This window comes from Syngnathus scovelli, chromosome 17, assembly GCF_024217435.2.
Source record: "Syngnathus scovelli strain Florida chromosome 17, RoL_Ssco_1.2, whole genome shotgun sequence".
NCBI lineage: Eukaryota > Metazoa > Chordata > Actinopteri > Syngnathiformes > Syngnathidae > Syngnathus > Syngnathus scovelli.
The window spans coordinates 6,615,512-6,633,853 of NC_090863.1; the positions used below are offsets into that span (position 1 = coordinate 6,615,512).

Genomic DNA, 18,342 nt, shown 5'->3' on the forward strand with positions numbered 1-18,342 from the left:
AGTAGATGTTGACGCTTGTTTTTGTAGTTACACGTTTCAATGCATAGGGGGCGTAACCATTCTATTAGCATTACAAACAGTAGGACACTTCAGGCTCCCGGAGAGATGAACGCAACACGCTAGGAGGTCTTACTCCAAAAACTAATCGATTAATTGTGTGAATTAACTTACAGTCGATAGTTCTCTGAAAAGAAACGAATCAAAATGTCGAAGTTTGTCTTACAAAAAGTTTTGACTTGAGCTCGCCGGGTTTGGCGCGTGGAACCGTGACGTCAACGAACGTCAGCTTTCTCGTGGAAGGGAGCGAGGAGTTGGGCAACTGGAAGCAGACAGGAAGTGATTCCTTCTCGGCGTCAAGGCTTGGCAAGTGCACGGATTCTTTTTTTTTTTTATCTGAACAAACGCTGACCTGGGTGAAATCCACCGGGATTTAAACAGCACCACACACCAACCACCCAACCGGGTCCACCAGGATGCGTTATCCTTGAGGTGAGCGACTTTGACGGGACATTTCCCCCCTCCCCTCGACGCTCTGGGACGTCCAGTTAGCCGCCATGCTAATTAGCGATCCTCGGATTTGTTTTACTGTGTTTTATCGACCCCTTATGTGTTATGTTGACGTGGCTATGTTTTGAAATTACTTTTCTGATGTTTCAAGAGTCGCACGTCTTATTAAAGTGATAGATAAAGGTATCCAGGTGGCGGAAAAAGTTGGGTGGAATGTTCCAGGAAGTGTCACAATCCCAATACACGAGTAGAATAGCTAGCAGGGCTGGTCTGATTTAAAAAAAAAAATGGCAAGAGCAAGATTTATTAACTTTCTATAGCGTTTATCCTCATGATGTTCGCTGGTGAGCTCGAGGAATTTGATGACTTCATCAGTTCTGTCACAATTTAATCCAGATATTGTGGAACCACTAGCGAACGTATGTCTGCATGTTGGGCATTTATCACAGTGGATGGTTTGGTGTTTTTTTTTTTTAATAATAAATTATACTTTTTATAATAATAAATAATACTTTTTATTATTATTATTTGTCTTCTCTGAAGAATAACTTTCTTTCAGTACGAAAGCAGTGGCACATTCTTTAACTTCTGTTTTATTAAGAGACTGGTTGCCAGTCAATCAGCAATCACATGTAGACAAACAATTGACTGGTCACCAGTCAATCTAAGAGCACACAGACAAACAATATACTGGTTGCTGTTCAATGTCAAGCAATTGATTGGTCGCAGGATTATGTCGGGGCACACAGACAAACAAGACTGCTTGCTGTTTAATGTGAGGATACATAGATGGTGGTTTTATTCATTGGTGCTTATTTTGTTTTAATAGTCAAATACATAGACAAGATGCCCTTTAAATTCCTGTGTGTGTGTGTGTGTGTGTGTGTGTGCGCGTGTGTGCGCGTGTGTGTGCGTGTGTGTGTGTGTGTGTGTGTGTGCGTACACACGCACAGCATAAAACTATGCGCGTGATCAAAAAGATGAGCATCGACTTGTCTGTGTCATAAGTTTAGCTGGCGTGGCAGCGTGCGAGTCACGTTATTAGCGTTAGCGTCTAATCTTCCCATCCCCACGAGGTGTTCGCGTTTCAAGAGGATTTACGGGTCTTCTTATTCACTTCCGTTTTTCAGGTTACGACCATATTAGGAAGGCTAAGACATCTGGCTCTTTGTGTCTGCTGTTTTGTTGTTGTTGTTGTGTCATGCACACAACCAGAGCGTGCCTAATGGGCAAATAACAAAGACACTCTATTAGGTACACCAGCGAGTGGAATTAAAGGTATTGCAGAGGCTCTTGGGGATGGCGGTGTCTCTGGCTCAGTGTTTGCAATATTGACTTATTTTTTTGTCTTCCCATCAGCCTGACTGCGGAGGCCATGTCGGACAACGTGTAATCAAGCCCGACAGACAGCAGGAGGCGCCATGGCGGAGCTGCCCATCGCTCCGGGCCAGGTCTACATCGAGGTGGAGTATGACTACGAGTACAAGTCCAAAGACCGACTGGTCAGCATCCACCAGGGAGAATGCTTCATGCTGGTCCAGAAGACCAATGAAGACTGGTGGAAGGTGCGCAAGGAGGAGGGCAGCAAGGCCTTTTACGTGCCAGCCCAGTACGTCAAGGAGGTCCGCAAAGCCCTCATGCCGCCCCCTAAGCCTTTACCTCATCACCCCGTTTCCACCGGGAACACCCCTCCTCATCACCATCACCCCGTTTCAGCTGGGAACACCCCGCCTCAGAACACTGGTGCTGTCTGGGTAAAACCAGCTAATCTGGATCTGTCACTGCTGGACTCCTCTGCAGACAGACCCGAGTCCATCCCCGCACGTTCCCCTTCCGCTCATTCCTCCTCGTCCATGCATTTGACGCCGCCCATCCAGCGGCGGAACAGTAACCAGCACCAGCATGTCCCCGGCACCCCCACGAGGCTTGAGCGATCTTTAGGCGAAATCCTGGCCCAGAGCTCCGTACCGGTGCCTTCCCAACGAAGCAACACGTTGCCGCGCACCCGGGCCCGATCCCCAGAGTTGAGCCGGGCCCCGCTGGACTTGGACAGCCCCCCGCACTCGGCGGGTGAGGAACAGCGGACCAACGACTCTGAGTCCGGGGACGAACTGAGCAGCAGTTCTACCGAACAACTCCAGGTGAAGTAACGTTGATTAGTTCTTGCTTAATTGGGATGTGGCCATTTTCCTCAGTCCAGCATTATTTCTTTATGTACAGACCTCTGCTCTGACTTTTTTGGCTCGTGTTGATTGGTTGAGGTTGGGGTTAGGGATGGAGCCCGGTTTGGGTTGGGGTTAGGTCTGAATTTGGGTTCGAGTTGACTGGCTTAAGTGTTGGTTTATTGGTTTGAGTCCAAGTTAGGGCCTGGTTGGTATGAATTGTGCAACCTGAATGAAACCGCCTTTCCTTGTACTGTCGAACTTCTTTCCTAGCTCAGGAACTCTGGGACAAAAATGACAGTTAAAAGGCCACGGCAAATGTCACTCCGAGTGCTTGTAAAGCCCGCAGCGCTTTAGTGGCTGTCTGGCCCAGTCCGCCCACCGTTGTGGTCATTGCTCGCACGCCTCGCTGCGGATTTATTTGTGCTCGTTTTGAGAGGGGCAAAACAAAGACAAGTAAGACAAATTTTTGTCTTTGTTTTGACTCGGGGCTAAAAGCAAGCCTGCTCAGGAAGAAATCCCGGCGCCCCCCGAGACCTGGCTGGATCTCAACCTGGAACGCGTGCACGCATTTTAAGACTCCTTTTGCTGTCTCGGTTTATTTCTCGTGATAAAAATTCACCACGTTCTCTCCGGGCTACGGTCCAGTCCAGTTATAGATGTTTTTTACCACCCCGAAACATGCTTGACATGTATGAAAACGATGATTTTAAAGCTCACTGATGCCAAGTCATCCGCTAAATTAAAACTGGAGAAATTAGTTGAGTCTAATTGAAAACAAGTTAGCTTTGTTTGGCTAATCACATGCAGATGCAAATGTTTGTCAAAGACCTCGCTGAAGAAGGAAGGAAACGTTCTGTGATGATCTCCATTGCAGGGATCCCTTTCAACGCAGTCTCTCAATAATAATCGGCATTCTGTGCACTGATTAGGAGAGGATCATCTGCTGACTCTTTGATTAGACACAACAAGCGTGTGTGTGTACGCTTCTTCGCTAGATAGAGCTTTTCTTCTTAATCCCTACAATCTCTTCAATTGTGTGTGTGTGTGTGTGTGTGTGTGTGTGTGTGTGTTATGTCAGCAGAGCACTGCACTCTCTCTCTCTCGCTCTACCTCTGTGTGTGTGTGTGTGTACGATAATGGTGTGCATTTAGCATTTTCCCCCCCATGTCAGACGCACACCGAGCGGTCACGCCGACAGCAGCGCGACAGTAGTGGACATCGTCATGTACCCAGATGACAACCACACGGTAGGACGGACGGACGGACAGACGGACGCTCGCTCGCTTCATCTTGAACGTCAGTCAGCACATTTTGCACACAGGGTGTCAACAGCGCTCGTGGCGACAAGCGTCCCGGGACGCACGACAGACTGACCAAAAGGGTTGAACTAGCGGCGCAAGCATTTATTGACGATATGCAATTGTCAATTATTTTGAGGAATAGGAATTGGCATTGTTTGAAATGCCTTTGATTTCAGCCAATTGCATTTCATTCGAGCAAAGACGACGGCCTTCAAATGGTTCCTACTCAGAATCCAATTCCTGATTTTACTCCCCTTCTCTTCTAGACAAAAGAAATGACAATTCAAAATGAGATTTGCTCTTTGTTCCCCATTCTGGGATGTACTTCATTTCTTTTGATTTCTTTTATACTTGCAATTGAATGCAGCCAGGGCACACGCATAATCTGTTTTGTGATGCCGGCTAAAGTGCGAGCCACGCTGCGCTCACAAGCGTGCTACATTACATAAGAGCGAGCTGTGCCGGTGGCTCCATAATCACATTTGTTTGGACAGCTGGCACCTCGCGGGCACTATCAGAATGTGTACAGAATACGTGGATGCCGCTGTGCCAGTGGAGAAGTGGGTGCGGGGATTTGTTTTGTGCTTTTTGACAATATAAAATAGCTGCTCTCTGCTCTGGCATTAGCGTGAGCAAAATGGGACCGCTCATTGAGTTTTTGTGCCATCTCAAAACTGTCTACATCCGGCATCATTCGACTCCAGGATAATCTCTCTCTGTCTCTGTCTTTGTCTCTGTCTCTGTCTCTCTCTCTCTCTCTCTCTCTCTCTCTCTCTCTCTCTCTCTCTCTCTCTCTCACTCACTCACTCACTCACTCACTCACTCACTCACTCACTCACTCACTCACTCACTCACTCACTCACTCACTCACTCACTCACCTAACAAGGTGAACAGTGTCTTTTGTCGCCTTCTTCAAGAAAGACCAGTTTTCCTCTGAACTTTGTGCCCCACTAAAAGCATTTCCGTCACTTAATCATTAACTCCGTCTGACTCATTTCTATTCTCATTCCTCATAAGTGATCCACATATTATCTCCCTACTGCACCGAAGAGTTCTTAATTGTGCTTGCTGCGGTAAAATTTCTGACTGACGCACGCCACTCTAAAAACCTTGAGACAGCGTTTTGTATTGAACTGCTAATTGGGTACGTAATTACACCAATTTCTCAATGGTTGGATTCACTTCTCAAATAGTCGTGTCATTTTTAATAACACAGGAAAACTGGACAGGAAACTCTCATTTGTAATGGTCCTTGTCCCCCCCGATTGTTGTTGTGAAACGACTGATGTAGCCTAGCATAGCATAGCACCAGTGATTAAGGCTTCTTTCTTTTTCCATGTGGTTCCAAGGCCATTTGGATCATTCCACTCCAGATTAGATGGGTAGATTATTCTTGCTGATGACTCACCGTTACCGTTGAACCGCCTCGTTTGTGCACATTATTTAGACCGCGCTTGGGAACACGGGAGCGCTCGGCCTTTGGTCTCGTCGGACTGGTTTGATCCCGGCAGGTTTCGAGTGTGCTTCTCCTAGAAAACCAAAGCCTTCGAGACCAGAAAGACCGGTTCCTGTTCTATGAATGAAGTGATGCTCTTCCCAAAAAAAAAAAGATTTTGTTCCCACGCCGTCGGTTTGGATATTCGAGCAATCATTGGCAATTTCAAATAGTACGCAGACCGTGATTATTTATTAATTTCTTTTTTTTTCAATTATTATTTGTAAGTTGCGTTTTATGACTGATTTATGCTATGATATTGAAGAACTAACTTTACAAACATTGACGTGTCCTCATATGACAACAGCGTTGCGACAATACAGCCGTATAAAACGAGTCAAACCAGTTGTAACGTGACATCTTGTGACACGTTGACGCAGTAAAACGCAAAGGTTGAGGCCAGAAGTCGTCGTTTTGAGGCTTCATTGGCTTCGAGCGCTCCGGATTCAGTCAGGTGTAGCAGCAAGTGACAGATTGACGAAAGAAATGATTTCCACAACAACATCAGAGTAGAACTACGTACAATTTGACCAGCGCTGTCCTGACTCCTCAATCTCAAATCATTGAACCTACTCCCAAATCTTATTTAACAACAAAAAATGTCCTCCACCCAAAATGAAGTCTGTCAAAGGAGCTTTCGCTGCCTCCATTGCAAATGAAGACGTGCTCAATACAGAGTTCATCTTCCTCACTTGTGGATGAAATATCATTGTGATTTGATTTTGAAGAGTTTTCTAATCGTCCAGAGCCGCTCCGCAGCGCGCTTGACCTTGGCCAGACTTATTTGTGCGCATTGTCAAGCGCGAGGCGTCCTAAGCGCCTCGTTATTGTCATCTGCATAATGACGACCAACGTCTCCCCGCGCTAATCTCGCGCTCCAAAGCTCCTTGTTAACTTTGAGCCTCAATTCAACTTTTTCTTCTGTTCAAATGCTTTTCGTATGCAAAGCACGTGGTGTTGCTGTGTATTTTGTCCCTAATTACCTTTGTGCTTTGCCAGCCAAAGCCGGGGAAGGTGCAGGCATGCATGAATATTCATTCTGGTGTTTGTTTTGCTAAGTGTGTCCATCGTGAACGAATAAAAATACGTTCCCCAAAAACGACATTGGACCGTCCCATTCGAAGGTCACTGTCGAGTTGCGAGTGCCTGACTTGCTGTGGCTCTGCGACTAAACGCTGCTACAGTTTGCTTCGCAAGCGCTGCTCGGCGTGTTTGAACAAGTGTGAGCGTGCGGTGCGGCCAGTCAAAAGAATGACATCCGGCTGCGCGCGCGTGTTGTTTGCTCGCCGCTCGGCTGCCGTATGCAACCTGGCGGGTTTCGTGCAGAGGAAATGGGGCAAGAAATGCCAAATCCCAACCCAAGCTCCACAGTATGAAATTTGGTAGCAATGTCCATAGTGTAAAATCGCTTCCAACTTTGAACAGATGGGCGGTGACTTTCCCTTAAGGGCGCCATTTGTCAACGCGATCCCTGAGATCAGGGCAACATGTTGCCTCGCCCGCGCTTCCCAATTGTTCAGCTGTTACGGCACCTGGCGGCTGATATTAAGCGCCATCATCGAGGTCGCCGTGTTGCCGCACTCAACTCAATGGCACGTTGTGTTTTGTCCCCCCTTTTGTGCAGACACAGATCACAAACTAGCTAAAACTACCTTGCTGGGCCCTTGCGGCAGGTCAGCGTGAAAGGGGCACGTAGAATGAGAATTCAACGGAAATCCTCTCGCGTGTGCGTGCTTTTGGTTTCCTAGCAACCTCAAGAGCAGGATGCAAAAACTGTCATCAGCGCCCGATTGACAGGACATACTTCCCCTTTGAGACGCACTGCCGCATAAATCACACGCTCGTCCCTCGCAGCGGAGCCAAACGAGGGTCGATGGCGCTCATACGAATGCGGAGTAGTCGGCGGGCCCTCTCCATGCACCAAGAGGTAAACCATTTGAAATCGCCGCATGTGTGAATAAGACGGCGGGGCATTGCCCGCCGACTACTCCGCAGGTGGGATGGCTTGACATGCCGGGCGGGTTCGCTCTCGTAGCTCATCAGCCGTCGCTAAAGCTTTTCAAAGGCACTTGTTCGTCATGGGGGTGAACACATCTGCACCACAGCAGCAGAGCCATTTTTTTTTTTTTCACTTGCGTGTGCAAACGCAAAGTTATGCATTTTGTTACATCTTCTCTTCTTGTAGCACTGCTTGACTTGAAATGAATTTTGCAACAAAACATTTGTTTCATGTTTTTCAATTTGTTTTTTTATGGTCAATGTTTTATTAAAAAATAAATTTTTAATTGACCTACTTCTTTTGACCTACACCAGTAAACCCAAAGTCAAGTAAACTACTCACTCATCGTTGACGATTCCGGACGTCGCCATCGTGTCACCACGTGGTAATTTTGAAATGGTGACTGAATCCTGGTGGAATGGAATTGCTGCCCAATTTGGACTTTGAGTGAAGTCAAGTCTCTCACGTGACGCAGTTTTTGAAAATTGTGCCGCAGCGCCACATTGGTAGAATCTTTTCCGTTTGGTGGCCGATGCATGTCCCCCCCTCGAGATGCAGGCCGGGCTTGCACTTTCGCTTCCTCATTTCTACCTGACACAGCTTCATGCTGACTTCCTTCCTCTGTTCTGCACTTGTCGCCTCTATTCCGTGTCGCCATGACCTCCGAGCTGTTGTCAATGTCCACGTCTCCCTGGCGACGGGAGGGAGGGAGGGAGGGAGGGAGCCAGAAGTTCCCCACTCATTCATTCATTTATTTTGAAATTTTGTTCCACTCTGCTCACGTTTGTCAATTAGCTCTGTGTGTGTGTGTGTGTAGACTCTGAGCCTCAGCTTTGTGTGTAATGAGAAAGAATTTGTTTCATGGTCTTGATGGTGGCTTGAGGAAAATTCAAAAGCGTTTTCTTGTGTCTTCAGAGCGTGTCGTCGGGCCGCGGCCGGCCGGACTCGCCCGTGTACAGCAACCTGCAGGAGCTGAAGATGAGCCAGTCGGCGGCCCCCCCGCTCCCAGCCGGCGCCCCCCAGCAGGTGCTGGGCGACTGGGAGTCCTACAAGGACCCGCACGGCCGCCTCTTTTACTACAACCGCTGCAGCCACGAGAGGACCTGGAAGCCGCCCCGAGCCCGGGACACCAACACGAGCGCGGGGGAAAGCAACGAGGTGAGCAAAAACGCTCCTTTCACGGACAAAAAAACGGCAATAAACAGAAAAGCAGCAGCTTGGAACGTTCTAAATTAAATCAGATGAAAAGCAATGTGAGTGTTTTTTCTGGTCCATTTTATCAACAAGCGCCCAACCTGAGCCCTGCACTATGCCACAGTGCCCCCTGCAGACCAGAACTGGCACAGCACGCAATAGTTCCTTGTCTAAAACGTTGCTTTCTGCCTCTGCTTGCTGTGCATATTTTTTGTGTGTGTGTAGGGAGCCCCAGACATGTCATGAAAATTGTATAAAAGTCACAAAATGGTATTTTGTGTGCAATTATACTGATTTAGTGGCTGATGTTGTAGCCACAATGTGGCAGCCTTGATATCATATGATGTGGCCACAAATTGTGATTTTGTGTGCTTTTTTTTTTTGCTAGCAGAGCTTTGTGTGTACACTGTAACTGCTTTACCGCCTCAAATTAGCATTTTGTAGACATTTGGTAAGCGCCCATTGGCATCTTTTGCACATCTACACCTGAAAACTTGGGACATGTCATGTCAGTGGCTCTGCACATGCGGGCGGGCGTGTTGTTTATGGTGTCTCCCTCCTCTGTTGGTGAAAGGTGACTACTTCTTCTCCCTTCTTCTTTTCTTCTCTCTCTCTGTCTGTCTGGCTCTCTCTCCCTCCCTCCACGCTCAGAGCACTCCCCTGTCGCTCTCGCCAGCTTTCTTGCCCTTCTTGTCGCTGTCGGCGGGCCGCCCGGGGCCGCTGTGCTCGGAGGACGCCCACTTCGGCGCCTACTCCAGCTTGTCGGACGGCTCGCCGCCTCACGGGTGGTCCGAAGGGATGAACGAGTACGGCCACAGGCTTTATGTCAGCGACTATACTAACGAGAAGGTACACTGACTCCTCCCGGGGGCTCGGCTCGGCTTGGCCCGGCCTGCGGTGCGAATGTACCCTTCCGGATGTGACCACCTGCAGCAAATCTTTTTTTTTTTTTTTTCCTTCTAATTGTTTTCCAATGTACACCAACAGTGGTTAAAGCACGTGGACGAGCAGGGTCGGCCGTATTACTACAGCGCAGATGGCTCCAGGTCCGAATGGGAGCTCCCAAAGGTAAAGCAAAGAACAAACTACAGGAAGAGTGGAGAAGATTCAGTCTCCAAGCTAGTCAAAAGAAAAGAGCGCTGAGTGGAAATGTGTTTTCTTTCTCTTCTCTTGTTCTAGTACAACCATTCCCCGCCACAGCACTTGGCAGAGCCCGGCAAGACTCGCAGTCTAGACAGGAAACACGTGGACCCCATCGTCCTGACCAAGTGGAGACACAGCGCTTTTGTCCAAGAACCCAATGACAAGGTGCCTCACGTAGGAAAGACGACAAGATGCAAGTCAGCAATATGTCGCCTTCTCCAAATTAGGTTGTTGTGCAGACGCATTGGTGTCATCATGTGCACGATTCCCACGAGTGTGCGTCCTCACATTTCTTAGCGTATTCAAGAGCCTTTGGAGAGTCTTTAACATCACTTATTAAAAATGTCATAAAAAGCCTTGGCAGAAGCCCCAAAGACTTGTACGCAGTTTTTAGGGAGAAAATCTTCCATTTGGCTCCTTTAAGGACTGAAGAAATGGAAAGCAGCAGCACGTGGGGCTGCCTTGGAAATGTTGCCGTGTGCGTTGCGCTCATCTTGCTCGGTTGAGCGACCCACATGACTGAGCGTCTTGCCTTGTGTTGGTTCTCCTCGCCAGGACTCCCCAGTGAGCCCCAAGTCCCACGTATCCGACTGTGGGTCCAGCCCCCCGTCTCCTAAGCGCCCCGCCTCTGTCAGTAAAAGCCCCGCCCCCAATAAGAACCTCCATCTCGTGCACCTCTTGCAAGATTTCCACATTGGTTGGGAAGGCGGCATCGTCAAAATGTGTCGTCTTTCTTTCGCCCTTGTAGAAATCTGGTTTATTTATTTATTTAGGCTTCTTGATGTCACCTTTGCTTCTTTTCTCGCCATTGACCTGTTTTGTGGTGGAGTGCCGGCAAGTTTCGAGGAAACAAGCGATTTAAGGAAAAGCAACAAGTTTCTCACCTAAATGAATCATCGTACTCGTATTCTATTTGAAGTGAATTGGGAATCGTATCCGATTGTCTTGTGACTGGATCAAAATTGGAATGTAAATGCAACCGGAGTGAATCGTATGGCAATTGCAATCCATTGTATCTGAAATTGGACCCGATCTTCTGATGTCCTCAGAGCGAGGATGGCTGCTGGGTCGGTTGTCAGCGTTGCATTCTTTTGATCCAGCCTGCTTGCTTTTCCTTAAATGAGGCCCGCTGGCATGTCGGTGGTGTGTCGCTGGCGTGTCGTTGGCGCGTCGCTGGTGTGTCGCTGGCGTCCATGCGCATTTGCGTGTGGGCCGGTTTTGAATGCAGATCAAAGAGTCGAGCTTTCCTTTGTTTGGGTGCTGCCTGCCGTCGTGCTGCGATGATTGTTGCTTGTTGCCGCGGCGCACGTCCAAGCCGCTTGCTCGCTGTGTTTTCGATCTTTTTTTTCCTTTTCCCTCTCTTTGTGTTCAGCCCTCAGAGAAGTGTGGCGTGCTCAATGTGACAAAGATCACGGAGAACGGCAAGAAAGTTCGGTAAGTACAACTTTTGATTGTCATTTTGTCTTTTCGACCATGCCGATTTGAGCAGCGCTTGTGAACCGACTCTCCGTCGTAGGAAGAACTGGACTTCCTCCTGGACAGTTCTGCAAGGCTCAGCGCTGCTCTTCGCCAAAGGCCAGGGAGGCGGGACAAGCTGGGTGCGTCAATCAAAGCCTCACTTCCAATTAGTGGTTACTTTTGTCCTGGGTTTGATTGTGCGCCATTTTCAGTTTGGCGGCGGTCAGTCCAAACCCGAGTTCACGGTGGATCTGAAGGGCGGCTCCGTGGATTGGGCCTCCAAGGACAAATCTAGTAAAAAGCACGTCATTGAGGTGAGGTGGACTTGATTTGACTTCATAAACTAGCATCACATCATGAAAAATTTCATTGTCAAGACTTTTGATGACTTGCACAGCTGAAGACCCGGCAGGGCACGGAACTCCTGATCCAGTCGGAAAACGACATCCTCATCAATGAGTGGTATCGAGCGCTAAGGGACGCTGCCAGCGGTCCGGTAAGCACATTTGCACACTCCGATCTTCTCAAGCACACATGGTTGGTTGCCTGGAATTGATATTATTGGAACCAAACACTTAAGTGGCTATTAACATTTTATTCTGCCAAACACGGGAAGGAGCCAAAGAGTAAAACGTTACATCTGGAGCTTCTCGAAAACTCCTGACTCAACAATTTTGTTGCGCGAACTCTACTTTGCAGGCCACTGGCTTGCAAAGGTGGGAAACGATGACATTTCTTAAAGGTGACCGGCCGGCGTAGTAATTTGTGTGCTCTCCAGGCATGCGAGTCGGACGAAGCCGTAGAAGAGGACATCCCCGATTCACCTGGAGCAGACATGGAGAAAGAACGCAGAGACTCCAAGAAAGGCAGACGTACGTTCACTCAAATGGGCTCGCAATAGAAGATGACAGCAAAGTATAAAAGGCGTTTCCGATACTATGAACGGCGCTGTCTTGAAACAAAACATCATCCAACGCTTTTCGCTCAGTCTTTGTTCCTGCCGCGTCGTCATGGTGACATAGATTATGGTTTCTGCTTCCCGTGCAGTCATGAAACCGTCAAGCAGCGTGGACGCGGCCGACAACAAGAAGACCAAACACAAGTTGAAGAAATTTCTGACGCGGCGGCCCACTATGCAGGCCGTCAGAGACAAAGGTTACATCAAAGGTACCCTAACCAAACATGTCCGGCCCGCTTTGGTTCAGTCTTTATTTTTGTAATTGGGCTCCTAAAGCCAGATGCGTCTGACATCGCTACATTTGCTCGGCACGTCTATCACAAGGAAGCCCACGAAACCGTCGCCAGAAGGTCCAATCCACAAGGCGAAGAGTAGGACGAAAACATTTTTGTGTTTGTGTGTGTGCGCCCAGATCAGGTGTTTGGAAGCAGCCTGTCCAGCCTGTGCCTGAGGGAGAGCAGCACGGTGCCCTCTTTTGTCAAGATGTGCATCATGCACGTGGAGAGCAACGGTGCGTCCCGTGGCGCCGCCCGCCTGACGACATGCAGCGCAAGCCTTTTCATCCGTTTCTTTGTTGCCACCTTGCTGCCCCACCTCCCCCTCCCCGGCAGGTCTGCACATCAGCGGCCTATACAGAGTCAGTGGTAACTTGGCCCTTATCCAGAAGCTGCGATATGCCGTCAATCATGGTGAGTCCCCCGTGCTAATGTTTTCTACAGCTCTTTCTTTATTTCTGGCTGTTGTCTTGGCAACGTGTAGATGAGCAGGTGAACCTGTCCGACAGCAAGTGGGAGGACATCCATGTGACTACCGGAGCCCTGAAGATGTTCTTCAGGGAGCTTCCTGAACCGCTCTTCACTTATGCGCTCTTCCAAAACTTTGTGGACGCCATCAGTGAGTGCTCGATTTTACGTCAAATTATCATTTAATTACATTTAACTTCATTTTTTGAACCATTGTTTTTTGCAGTATTTTTTTTGTTTTAAATAAAGGTTTTGAATTTTAGATTTTTCATTGACTGTTTGCTACTTTTTAAATGTTATTGTGTTGTCATTATTATTGAGCTCAAAAGTTAATCAACTTGTATTGTTTCGGGCTAGGGTTTATTTGGACTGTTGCTCTTCAGATTCATTGCTGATTCATACAGAAACATGGCTCAAAGAGGACTTTTGATTGTCTTCTTTCGAATCTGACTTGGATTTCATTGCGTTGCGTTGAAGTGAACCTGTTAAGAGCTGGAGACCAGCGAGCGTCAACGCAATCATTAGCACAATATTTGCAGTCATCACACACGCTGATGATGGTCTTTTCATTTTCTTTGGCGGTGGCGGCCGTCTTGCAGAGATTCAAGACTACAAGGAGCGGGTCCACGCCATTAAAGAACTTGTTCGACTGCTGCCCGAGCCCAACCATGACACCATGCAGGCCCTCTTCAAACACCTCCGCAAGTAAGCACATTTCAACAAATATGCACAATTGGAGAGTTTCTGCATCTGTTTCGCTTAATTGGGATCCGTCTTCAGGGTGATCGAGCACGGCGAAGAGAACCGCATGACAAACCAGAGTGTGGCCATCGTGTTCGGCCCCACGTTACTAAGGCCCGAGGTGGAGACGTGGAACATGGCGGTCCACATGGTCTACCAGAATCAGATCGTCGAGCTCATCCTGGTAGAGAAAGACAACATATTTGGCAGATAGAGGCCGACGGCCTTCTGACCGAACCGGAACCACTCTTTGCACTTTGGACTAGCTTTGGCTTACTTTTCGTCACACTGGATTCTAACTTAACCGACAAAAATAAACAAACCTGCTAAGATTTTTTTTTTTTTGTGGAGGATCCAAGAACTTTTAATTGAGGGGAACGCGACTTATTTACTGGACCTTTTCACCTAATGGTGTTGGTGCCAAATTAGCCAATTAAAGACCTAATTAAAATATTGATGTATTTATTAGAATGTTAAAGTTAAAGTCCCAATGATCATCGTCACACACACATCTGGGTGTGGTGAAATTTGTCCTCTGCATTTAACCCATCCCCATGTGATTTTGATCCATCCCCTGGGGGAGAGGGGAGCAGTGAGCAGCAGCGGTGCCGTGCTCGGGAATCATTTGGTGATCTAACCCCCCAATTCCAACCCTTAATGCTGAGTGCCAAGCAGGGAGGCAATGGGTCCCATTTTTATAGTCTTTGGTATGACCCGGCCGGGGTTTGAACCCACAACCTTCCAGTCTCAGGGCGGACACTCTACTACTAGGCCACTGAGCTGTGGCAATTCTTGCATTCAATCGTTACTCTAATATTGTTTTTTCATGACCACTATTTTACGGCATCCAACAGGATTTACTCACCACATAAATGAATGCGTCGAAATTGATCTCATAGGTTGAACGGAATGCGTAGGTTAGGGTTAGGTTCTGCACAATCTTCTGCTTTGATTTGCGCAACTTGCTCCTCTGAGCAAAATCAAAATATTGTTTCTCAAATTATTTTGACACTAGGAAGACTGCGCAAATAAACTCGGGTGGCGATTGGTCGTTTCCGGACATTTAAACCGCCTCCTTTACTGATAATTTGTTTACGCTCTAACCTTGACGAGTGACCTCGACTTCCAAATCTCAATAGTAGTAGTAGCTTCGCCTCCGCCAACACTGTGATGATGACTTTAAAAGTTTGACTTTTAAAATTAAAGCTTTTATTGTTTTGGCTGCATTTATTTTTTAATTTCTATTTTACGACGATGATATGAAGTCGTTTAATAACTCGTTTATTTTTACAGTCTGGCCCGATGAGCTAGGAAGGCATCTCGAGGAGTTTTCACTCTAATCACTATTAACACTTTGAACCGGCGAGTGGCAACACAACAGCGTCAGCGTTTGTTCATTAGCACTAAAAAAGCAAACAAATGACGCTCCAACGCTTTTATGATTTTTTTTTGTCTTTGCCGAGGTCAGTTCGGCTGAAATGAAATGCTAACCATATTCCACCACTAATTAGTCCGAAAGGAGTTTGCTGACCCACTGCTATTTAACACACAGGTTGGCTGGACACATTAACAAAGAGAAATTAAAATGTGGTGGAAAGATTAAAAGAAAAAAAAAACATTGAAAATCTTCACAGAATTATTTCAGAGCATAGCTCTCAAATAGCTTGTTAGCCCTTTGAACCAGCGGCCAGCCAAGCGAGTCGATCGGCGGTTCAGCCTCATTAGCACCGCTACTTGCGATGCGGCTAATTTTAACCCTGGGCTGTTGGTCTTCGTGTTTATCCTGTGGAAAATCACCCAATGACAGTTGGATTGAAGCAAAAAGTTTATTAATTTTAGTCAATGTTTTACCAGGTAAGCCAAATGAGAACACTTTCTCATTTACAATGGCGACCTAGAGGCAAGGTGTGTTAAGTGTCTTGCCCAAGGACACAATGCCATATGACTGTGACAAAGTTAGGATCGAACCACCAACCCTCCGGTTACTAAATGACCCGCTCTACTGCCTGAGCCTCAGCCGCCACTCTTTTGATCAAAAGAATTTTAAAAAATTAGTATTATAACTGAGAAACTGTAAATACAAATATTTAAAGGTTTTGAAGTTTTTCAGTGAACGAGTGAACGATTTTTTTTTCAGTTCATATGACTTCAACCAGTGGGTATCAGTAATGCGCATTGAAGCTGGTGCCACCTCACCGTAAAACAAAACGAAGAAGAAAATGACGTAACTTCTCGTTCACGAACAAGTTGTGAATTGCATTTCCCGTTCACAAAGTGAACGATTCGTTTGAATGAATCTTTTGAGTGAACTGATTCTAAAGATTCGTTCACCTAAAAGAACTGGAATGCACATCACTACTGCAGTGTAGTGTTGGCTCGTGAGTGAACGATGGGTTCAAAAGAACGAATGTTTGCAGTGAACGAGAGTGAACGAAAAGATCTAAAGATCTTTGTAGCCATGACGGAAAAACTTGTTTGGACCCGTTTGAAAATCATTTATTTGATATGACTCAAGAATTGTCTCTGTGCAACGGTGTGGTGTTTCTTAACAACTGAATTGAAAATGAGTCCACGGGAGCACTGCAACGGCCGCAGTATTTTTTCAAGAACAATTCATTTTAGGATGAACTATCAATACAAATATTTTCATTTGATTGAAGGCAATGGCGTCAACCACTCGACCAGAGCCTGCTCGGAAACAAAAGGAGATTTGGTCATATTGATAGGGTATCCATCCAAACATGTTCGGTGTTCAAAGTTTCAACGGATTGTCCGAAGCAACCCTTTCCTGGTGGCGTCAGTGTGCCGAGCGCCGTTGGACGATCAGGAGAAGAAGATTTGAATCGACGGCTGTGACGTCAGGTCAATTGAAGACAGGTGTGCTCCCTCAAGGGGAGTTATCATATGCAGGTGCCACCGAGCGCGTGGCGGCGCGGCGGACGGTTTCTCAGGTAAGCGAGCATGCTAGCAAATGTTTGTCGTCTCCTGCCGTTTTTCACGACGGACGCCGTGTTTGTTGCACGATTTTCGCGCTCAAGGGGAGTTCTCAAATGCAGGTGCCACCGAGCGCGTGTCGTTTTCTCAGGTAAGGGAGCAAATGTTTGTCGATTCTTGCCGTCTCTCACGACGGACGCTATGTTTGTTTGTCGGAGGATTTTAACACGGCGACTGTAGGCGTCGAAGTTAACTGGAGAGCGCAAGGAGAGTTTTCACATCGGCCCCAAAATGTGTTGTTTGTTGCTTTTTCTCACAAGCCTTTTTTATTTTGTTTGTCGCAGGATTGTCGTACTCTCGTGACTCGGCAACGTCACGTCCACCGCGACGGTGGGCCTGGAGGTAAATTGTAGCCCGAAGGCATTTAGCCCGTGAGCAAATGTTTGCAGTTTCTTACGATGCCATTTATTATTTCTTGCAGGATTTTCGCTGTCTAGGGAGTGCTTGAGGTTTGGGCACGGCACGCCACAATCGACTTTGCGTCGCTTCGTTGCGCGTTTTGGTGGTATTTTAAATGTCTTTCTTTTTTTTTTTTTTCTTTTTTTTTTAATGCTGCCCAGCATTTTTTCATTCGTTTGTTTGCAGAAGGTTCGTAAATGACGCCGCCGATAAGCGCGTGTTTGTCTGACTATAGGAAATGTTAGTTTGACTCTAGTCAACTAAACAATTTTTTTATTATTTTATATTATGGGTGTGCCATTTCCGTGTTATGCAAACTGAAAAATGTAACGAATTTGTTACGTCATGTCCAAATCAGAGCAAATCCATTCAAAGATGGTGCCCGCCCGCTCTCGTTCCGTTACGCAACAAACATTTGTGCGGGTTATTTTCTCCCGTTTTGGACGCCGCCAACCTAGATCATCTGTCCAATGTGAGGTGAGTTGATGAATGATGAAATGAAAATATGAATTATAATCCTGAATAATTATTATAATTTACTACAATATGATATATTTTTTCAACTGCAAAACTTTCCTTAGTATGTATAAAATTAAAGTATCTATTTTTGTTGCAATAATTTCTGTTTGTCTTTTGTAGCACTAGAAAAGGCTGCCCAGCAAGCATCCTTCTATAAAAAGCAAGCAGGAGGCTCTTGAGGAGCTATTTCAGTGACGCTGAGGACACTGAGGAAGAGTAGCCCTAAATCAGGTGAAAACCTGTTTTTGTCAAGTTTCAGCTTCCCAACACACAATGGTTGTCGAGTTTTAGCTTCCCAGCACACAATTATTGTCTGTCTGTGATTTTGGTAGGCTGCAAGAGGAGCCGAATGGGATAAGTATAATTCCACATGAAAAATCGCAATGGCCTATCCAAAGGCGCAATGGCCTATCCAAAGGCGCAATGGCCTATCCAAAGGCGCAATGGCCTATCCAAAGGCGCAATGGCCTATCCAAAGCAGCAATGCCATATCCAAAGCAGCAATGCCATATCCAAAGGAGCAATGCCATATCCAAAGGAGCAATGCCATATCCAAAGGAGCAATGCCATATCCAAAGAAGCAATGCCATATCCAAAGGAGCAATGCCATATCCAAAGGAGCAATGCCATATCAAGTCAAGAATCAAGAAGCACGCTGCAAAAGTCAACATGTGCGGATCATGTGCCCAGGAGGGGGCAGTGTGGTTGCCTTTGGTTATGGGTGC

The 18,342-nt window shown here is 46.9% G+C and overlaps 1 protein-coding gene across 4 annotated transcripts; it reads left to right on the forward strand.

The window, feature by feature from the left end:
• Positions 1–88: 88 nt before the first annotated feature.
• Positions 89–14,037, forward strand: LOC125984626 (rho GTPase-activating protein 12). 4 transcript variants are annotated; one of them, XM_049746664.2, is made up of 18 exons: positions 91–489; positions 1,867–2,648; positions 8,384–8,626; positions 9,314–9,511; positions 9,650–9,730; positions 9,842–9,970; positions 10,361–10,435; positions 11,178–11,239; positions 11,322–11,403; positions 11,476–11,577; positions 11,661–11,759; positions 12,042–12,135; positions 12,311–12,430; positions 12,634–12,732; positions 12,833–12,910; positions 12,981–13,115; positions 13,564–13,669; positions 13,745–14,037. In XM_049746664.2, exons 2-18 carry the CDS (start codon positions 1,929–1,931, stop codon positions 13,917–13,919), a joined length of 2,598 nt encoding a protein of 865 aa, XP_049602621.1. In that variant the 5' UTR covers positions 91–489; positions 1,867–1,928; the 3' UTR covers positions 13,920–14,037. The 4 variants fall into 4 exon arrangements, with proteins under 4 accessions (XP_049602620.1, XP_049602621.1, XP_049602622.1 ...); XM_049746663.2 differs by having other exon boundaries at positions 89–489; positions 11,322–11,577; XM_049746665.2 differs by lacking the exon at positions 10,361–10,435 and having other exon boundaries at positions 92–489.
• The last annotated feature ends 4,305 nt before the right edge of the window (positions 14,038–18,342 follow it).